The sequence below is a fragment of the Choristoneura fumiferana genome, chromosome 8 (assembly GCF_025370935.1).
Source record: "Choristoneura fumiferana chromosome 8, NRCan_CFum_1, whole genome shotgun sequence".
NCBI lineage: Eukaryota > Metazoa > Arthropoda > Insecta > Lepidoptera > Tortricidae > Choristoneura > Choristoneura fumiferana.
Genome location: NC_133479.1, coordinates 7,483,333 through 7,492,028, shown reverse-complemented (window position 1 = coordinate 7,492,028; position 8,696 = coordinate 7,483,333). Strand labels below are relative to the sequence as shown.

Below are 8,696 nucleotides of genomic sequence, written 5' to 3'. Positions count from 1 at the left end.
GGCCGAGGACGTCGCACGTCCCTCTCGGCGCCCCCCGCAACCGGCGATCGATAAACCGCGAACAAACAGCCAAACAAACCACGTGTCACCAACACCATGCCACACGAAAAGTCTTAAGTTAACCTGTCGACATGTTACTATCGATATCGGGCGCCGCACTACGCCGCGTCAACAATGTAGCCATAGTGACGCTACTGTTGACAGATTGACAGTTTATAATCTTTACGATGCCGTTATTAATAAAAATAAAGAAGTTTATTCAACGTTGAGTGTTTGTTATATTGTTATGATATTGTTGGTTCGTTAAGTGTTGCAACGAAAATGGGAAATGGGATGAACAAGGTGAGTGTTAAGATAAATTGATTTGCATCGTAGTTTGGATGTTGATGAATGTTGTTGATGAGCAAACTTTGGGATGAGCGGTTACGTAACGTCTCGTAGAGACCGTAGTTTGCGCTCGTAGCTGTAGCGAGCTCGTAGCTCCGTAGCGGAGTCGTACTCGTAGCCCGTAGCACGTCGTAGCGGTTTTAGTAGGACGATATTTCATTAACATAAATAGTTTGTTGGGTTTTGTACCTGTAGGGTCCAAACGGAGCCTTATTGCTGTCATTCACGTCTCCGTCTGTTTGTCGTCTGTTACAATTTTTACAGCCAAACGGTTGGAACTATACAGTAAAATTTTATAATACAGGATTTTCTGTTTGAAATAAAGAAATATTGGACAACAAAGGGATGAGTCATTGTCCCTAAGTCAGGATCTGATGAGCGGATCCTAGGGAAATCGAGGGAATTCTTGAAACATTGTAGAAATCTTCCCCTCAGTCGGGTTCAGAAGAGAATCGCAATTCTTGGGAAACCTTCTGGTGTAGGTAACACTAGAAGGTTTCCCAACACACCATTTATAGTTAGATACCGCAAACGGGACTTATCACGCTAAAACGCACGAGTAATATTTACCTCGACGTCACTTAGTGCGGGTAGTTCGAGATACGAGTGCCGGTACTATTGTATTGTATTGTCACTCTTTATTATAGGTACATAAAACCAATATGAAAATTACAGTTAACAAGAGAAAGAGATGTACAGTTAACGTCATCAATAAATGATCACTGTTGTACCTTGTCGTCTTCAGTCGGTATATAATTTCGTACGGCTTTTTAAACGACGTTAAAATGACAAGGTACAAAAGTGACCACTTATTTATGACGTGGACGGTACAAAGGCGAACTTATCCCTTAAAGGAACTATTCGTGATCAAGTGCGGGTAGTCTGAAGGACTTCGCGCTGCTAAGCAGATTTGACACCCTACACTTCAGTCTACTCGTGACCACGGCCACTTTAATGTTGTCGAAACGTCGAGGTACATATTAACTCATGTGTTTAGCGTGATTAAGTAAGTCCCGTTTGTGGTACCTAACTATGAGTGAAAATCACGAAAATTTAAAAAACATTATTCACCTATTCTATTTAAAATTGCATGTTTATCATGTTTTCTCGCCGTACTCGTACCCTTAAAACTTTGTATTTGTCATAATAAATTTTCATAGTTTATTTTAAAATGATACCTTTCCACAGATAAACTTTCATTCCAACCGAAAATAATTATAGACTCCTGAAAGAAAGCATTATTTAAATAAAATTCTAATATCAAAATTGCCACCACCTGGCGATTTGTGGATTTTACTCGTAAGTCCTTTTATACGCTTGAACTGCTTCAGTGGACAAAATAAATTGAATAAAGTGGCCGCCACATTATCAAATTGAGGCTCAGAATATTTTAACTTGGAAAATGACAAATTACTTGGCTTAATAAACCAAAAGATCACAACATCAGTTTGATTGAATTCTAAAATTGAAAAAAAGGCTTGAAACGTTACGCCGCTATGTTATAGATCTTTTTCAGAATGTCTTAAGTACAAACATACATACATATGTATATACCTAGTGGCATCCACGAAGACGCGTGTTTTTGTCAAAAATAGCCATTAATGACATTGTAATAAGAAACACGGCACGCGTCATCGTGAATGACTATCCCTGTACCTATTTCCTTCGCGTGACACAAGGCATTTTATAAGAGATAAATTTTTTCTTCCTACGTGATACGAGCGTTGGTCCTATGTGTATCTCGTGGTTCTAATAAATGCATAGCTTATCCAAAATGTTTATCCTGATCATTATGATGTTATTCTCTCTACCTGTATCTATTTATCCACTCAGCCAGCAACACATGCCGCACGGAGTCATGTTTTTCAATATTTAAATGTCAATAATGTCGTGATTATTTTTAACATTTTATAAGAAAATAAACCATTGACGTAACCACCTAATATAATGCAATTTCTATAACCCTTTTCTTGGCAAGTTGAAATAAGTGTACTGAATTCAAGCCTCGTTAGATTCTTGTAGAGCTAACAAAAATAACTTTAAAAAAATACAAAAAGATGATCTAAAATTATTTATCATACTCGTACATATACAAATGCCAAGAAAAGGGATTACGACTTAACGTTTAACTATAACATCGTTATTTTTCTATACATTTAAGAAGTTAACTTTTTAGTAACTTATTTATTAGCAATGGATGAAGTTAAGAATTTGATTAACGGTACCCAGCTTGCTCGAAAGACATAATTGTTTTAATAAGGCTATGAGTTACAAAAATAAATAAAGCGTGTAACAAAACAATTTTTGGCATGCAATGCGCACCAGTTTACTTTTCAATTAACTGTAAAATTATTTTTTTGTTGCTTGAAAATAAATATATACATTAGTCAAATTGCCAAATAGTGATGTCACAGCACTATCACCGTACCGAATCTATGGGGACTCGCAATCTTTAACAATTTATAAAAATACGTCAATTGTGTATGATCTGAGGTCAATTGATTGGCAGTTTCACATAGGTACTTACCCTATTGGCGTTGTTATACCTACTTACCCTATTGAGTATGATTAATTGATCAAAAGTAGCTTATAAGTAAATCTGGTAACTTTAGGTTTGTCAAAAAGGTCGCCTGAATGGGCCGCGTTCGGAAACTTCGTGATGACTTCTCGTCCAATATTCCGGTGTGCCTGAAGACTAGAGTCTTCGACCAATGTGTGTTACCATTGTTAACCTGTGGCTCAGAGACGTGCACCTTGACCGTAGGCCTCTCGGAGAGTCTCAGAGAGTCACACAATGAGCTGTGGAAAGAGCTGTACTCGGAGTTTCTTTGCTCGTTAGAATCTAGAATACAGAAATTCGCCCAAGAGCTAAAGTCCCCGACATGATGATCACGAACCGAAAGATGAAGCGTGAAAGGTGATCTTCCGACTGATGATGATGGTGAAATACTTTAGCGACTGAAAAGCTCGCGAGATTCCGACAATAAAAGTCCAATTCATGCTGAACGTCATCATTGGCAGTTATCCCTCTTCCATTAAGACACCGACGTCATGGCTTTAGATCGAATATATGCTAAAAACGGCCTCGTAAGTATTAACGGTATTGGCAACGGGAATCGTAAATTTGGCAACGGGCCTACCAGCCATAATTCATACCATAAACCGTCGGATGCCGGATGACACAACGTTATTTTTCACGGCATCGCTAACGGTATCGATCGTTAAAATACTTTCACTTATTATTCCTGTAGTTCACTGTATTAGCATATGATGAAAAAAGTTGGCCGTCCCAAAGTCACCTATTCGATTCAGCTTTGATCTTGCCTTGTATTTAGATTAGAATGGGGCATACGTGTTCTTGTTTTACTTTGTCGAGACACGGTACACATGTTCCTACCATCAGTCAAATATGTGGTCTACCACCCTAAAGTTGATAATCGTTTGCGTGTCATAAAACAATAATGCCATAATAGACGTGCATGTCAACTTGAAAGTTCGACTTTAGCGACATATTCATTTGATAGGAACTTGTTTAAAACTTGATAGACCACTTATTTGGCCGATGGTAGCAACATCATTTCAGCTTGGAATGAAGTGATTAGCTTTTTTAACTCCACTTCTAAGAGAAGCGATAAGATTATGGCGTACCTAGTGCACTCCGGACTATATCGGATCTCCGCAAAGTAACGCCTAAAATCAATCAAATATTCCATTGTCTTCAGTTATTGCGGCAATCTGCTTGAGAAAAAAAACCCACGGTTGATGATTGAGCGTTTTCAAAACAAAAAGTGTACCCGTTCCTTTTTTGAATTTTTGGAAAAAATATGGTCTTTCCTACTCAGAATCAAGAGCACAATAAATTCCGATCGTTTAATAAAATGTCCCCATTTTTTCATACAAAATTTTATGAGTCAGTTTTGTCACGCCCATATTACTGAGTGTATGAAAAAAACGTCGCAAAACTGTCATTTTTTTTTTGGGACATTTTTTGAAATTATCGGTATCGATTGTGCTCTTGATTCTGAGTAGGAAAAACCATATTTTTTGCAAAATTTCAAAAATAATTAAAACGCCCGCACTTTTTTTGAAAACGCCCGATTCCTTTGGCTATGTCGAAAATCCTCCAGAAATCTGGCAATAAGTAAAAAATAACCACGAATTGTCGCTCGAAACGCTTTTCAATGTTATTCTTCTCTCATCTACCTACCTCCTAAATACTGAGAATCAGCGGGAACTTAGTACTTCTCTATTCATAAAAGACCGTTCTGTGGTGTTTAGAATACCGAGGGCCATTCAAGTCTGCTTTCAATTGACTACTACAATTTCGGAAGCGCCGGAATATTCCGGTAACATTTTTTTCAATACTTCGTTTCACCGCTTGCTTATTAGAATTTAATATTGAAAAGGAATTCCAGGCCCGTTTTGTGCCCATCTGAAGTCCTATTAATGTTCGCCTTTTTTTAATGAAAAAAGGTTATTTACCATGCTGCTTTCGCAATGACGGTTTCCCTAAACATAAAAAAACCGGCCAAGAGCGTGTCGGACACGCCCAAATAGGGTTCCGTAGCCATTACGAAAAAATTAAGTAATAGTTTTCTTAGGATTTCGTATTTTATACGGAATCTTCCAAGTTTAGGTATATTTTATACCTTAGGCTGCTATTTACTCTTAAACTACTAATAATTCTCAAGCAATCTTAGCCGTTATAGTTTTCCTTGAAAGTTTGATATACTTACTACCATCCTGAATTTTATCAAATTTTTCCACCCACCGGTTTAGATGTTAGAGGGAGGGGGGACGCCCGATTTTCATGGAAATTTGCACTTGAATGATGAATATTTCGCAAACTAATCTCTAAATCGAAAAATCGTCTTAGTAAACCCCTAATGGTTAAAAGACCTATCCAACGATACCCCACACTTAGGGTTGGATGAGAAAAAAAAATCACTCCCACTTTACGTCTATGGGAGGTACCCTAAAAAAATTTTTTTTAATTTTTCATTGTACCATTTTGTCGGCATAGCTTACATATATATATATATCCGTGCAAAATTACAGCTTTCTAGCATTGATGGTCCCTGAGCAAAGCCGCGGACGGACGGACAGACAGGCAGACAGACAGATATGGCGAAACTATAAGGGTTCCGTTTTTGCCATTTCGGCTCCGGAATCCTAAAAACCATGAGAAACGAGGGTTTGATCGACATCAGCACAACATTCTTCATAAATTATCTAATAAAATTGGTTCAGTTGAAGAAACTGAATCGCATACCAGGGAGGAAATTGACATTCCATGCATCTGCCAAAGGAGTTACATTGATATTAAATATAATGACCCGGATAACTCACGTCTTAAATCGAGTTGCGCGTGTTGCAGCAGCGCTGGGTCGCGTTGCTCCGAAGACGAAGGGCTACGGATTAGCCCGAAACATGTCGAGCTAAACTCGATTTAAGACGTCAGTTATCCGGGTCATTATATTTAATATGAGTGAGTCTCACGGTAGTTTCATGTTCAAGAGTTACTTAAATTGATTGTGAAAAGGTTTCACATTGGTACGCGGTTCAGCTTACTCGATTGACGGCGACGACGAAAATGCAATGTGAGTGTATCAATTTTTCTAACCAGTTAAAGCGTACCTGTGTGCCTCAGGGGTAACGGTAAAAGTAATCCGCATGCATAAAATTAGGCTGCTAGTACAGTCAGCATCAAAAGTAGCGGATCACTTTTTTACTTTGTCGTATTACCACATTTGTCAAATGTATGGTGAACGAGCTGCGAAACCTTGCTGTAAAACGACAAAATACAAAAGTATGCAGCTACAGGATGCTGACCGTACCATAGCATACTACCTTATACTTATACTAATTCTTTTCTATACATTATGTACCGATATGCACAGTCAACCACAAAAATACAAAGGTACATTTTTTTCACCTTCCTCAAATGCAAGGTGAAAGAGTGAATACATATCTTTGCAGCTGCGTGTAGGTACCAGGTACCTATTCTAAAGAATATCGACAAAAACATTTTCGAAGGTAATTGGGTAGCTAGTGAAATATTTGTGTAAGCAGTTTTTACGATCCATCCTGAGCTCAGGCTGGGGCCTTCTGAACGTCAAATATCTTTTTCTGTTCGTGTACCTACTTTAATCTGCGCATTATAATTTCACGAACAAAATCACAAAGAGTAGCTTTTTAGTGCTGAACCAAAACTCAATAATTGTCTATGGTACTGGCTACTGTATATACAGGGTGTCCCAGAAGTACCACGTCACAGTGACACCAGAGGTAGGCCAGCTCAAGAGGAACCTAACCACCCTAACATGACCCCAGTAAAAGTTGCACGGTTTTCGAGTTATTACCGAAATAAGGATTTTTGGGGATACTCCCCTTTGTCTTGACATTTTTAGTACCAGCATCGACTTGGCAAGCTTTTAATAACAGTTTTTTATGTGTATCGAATTGTGAATAGTTACTTCAGAAGTGCAGTGTGTTATTTTGTCAGTAACTACCGTAAAATGCTGAAAAAAACTTTATTAATCTTGATTTAAGTTGTCTCAAAAATAAGAATTTCAACTTTAACCATCTGCCATGAAAAAAAATTACTAGAAACAAAACAAACAAATAACGCCAATAAATTAGACATGTTATGCAGATTCAGAAATGGTATGACACATGTATCTTACTGAAATAAAATTAGGCATTCTTATCACTTTGCTGATGCCGCAAGCCGTCACTGTTAAGTAAAAACATGTTACATTACCTACTAATTTATTGAATCAGGCGTTACTTTGCCGAGGTTCATATTAATGAACTGAAACAATCACCTACTTTGCTCACCCGCGACCTTATGATAGCTACGTTTATACTAGAAATGTGTGTTCATTCAGTTCCTCCTCCTCCACACTGCAAAAATACAGGGTAGTTCGAAGGACTCGCGCTGCTAGCAGACTTGACACCCCACACTTAAGTCTACTCGTGACCACGGCCGTAATGTTGCCGAAACGTCGAGGTAAATATTACTCGTGTGTGTATGCGTAATAAGTCCCGTCGGTGGTATTATGAATATGAATGAAAATCACGAAAGTTTAAAACGTTAGATAATATTATTTGGTTAACGCTATAATCTGGACATCTTTAAGGTCAAAGTGAACAGACACCTTCTAGACAAACGTGTACCATCTTAAGCCTCATCTTCGCCTTTCATCAAGGGAGATTGAGGCCAAACGTAAGCCTATTAAAAATATTCTAAAACCCGATTAATTTCAATGAAATATTGTGGACTGAAGAATCGGCTTGCAAAAGGGATGGATATTTCAATTTACACAACGTCCATAGCTGGCAGACAGAAAACCAACACAGACACATGCAGAACGAGAAGATCGGTCCCAATACCAATTCAAAATTAATTTGTGGACTGGAATTCTTAATGGACAAATTGTGGGACCGGTCGAGTTGCCTCCTATTCTTAATGGTAGAAACTATTTACAGTTTTTGCAAAACGACCTGCCTGGTTTATTAGAAGATGTACCGTTGGCACTGACACGAACCATGTGGTACCAACAAGATGGTTTCTTGGCACATTACGCTCGGCTAGTCCGTGAGCACCTCAGCGAAACATTCCCTGAGAGATGGATTGGTCGATTGGGATCAATTTTATGGCCACCGCGTTCCCCGGATCTAAACCCACTAGATTTTTTTTATTGGGGATGTTTAAAAGACAAAGTTTACGCGAAACCAATACGCTCTGAAGAAGGATTGCGGCAACGAGTATTCGACGCGGCCCGTACCATATCGGAAGTCAGTTTACGAAAATTGAGCCGAAATTTGATTAAACGATGTTTTTTGTGCATCAGAGTCCATGGGGAAAGTTTTAACATTCCAATAAATGAATGAAAGATAAACCTGTTTTTAACCACCCACGCAAAAAGAAGGGTGTTATAAGTTTGACCGCTATGTCTGTCTGTCTGTCTGTGGTACCGTAGGTCTTAAACGCGTAAACCGATGCGTTTTTTTATTATTTGAAAGCAGGTTTTCTAGCGATGGTTTTAAGACATATTCTATCAAAATCGTTTCAGCCGCTTTTGAAATATTGAACTTTGAAATTACAAAGTTGGGGATTTTCCAACTTTTTTTTGGTTAGGTTATAACTATCCGGTTCTTTAGGATCCGGTCCTATAGCCTTGAAAAGGGAGACAAATATTAATATTTAACCTTCGTGCATTTGGCAAAATAATTGTATCAGATAATAGGTGAGCTATCGCTATACACAGCATTTTTGTACCACTTAGCAGGGACTGCTTTCGGAG

The 8,696-nt window shown here is 38.3% G+C and overlaps 1 protein-coding gene across 4 annotated transcripts in view; it reads left to right on the top strand.

The window, feature by feature from the left end:
- Positions 1-8,696, top strand: part of LOC141430011 (dual specificity protein phosphatase 22-like) — a 65,326-nt gene continuing 56,630 nt past the window's right edge. For all 4 annotated transcript variants that reach the window (XM_074090546.1, XM_074090548.1, XM_074090547.1 and 1 more), the window contains exon 1: positions 1-342. In XM_074090546.1, the coding sequence (XP_073946647.1) occupies positions 322-342 (21 nt within the window). In that variant the 5' untranslated portion in view covers positions 1-321. The remainder of the gene's footprint in view (positions 343-8,696) is intronic.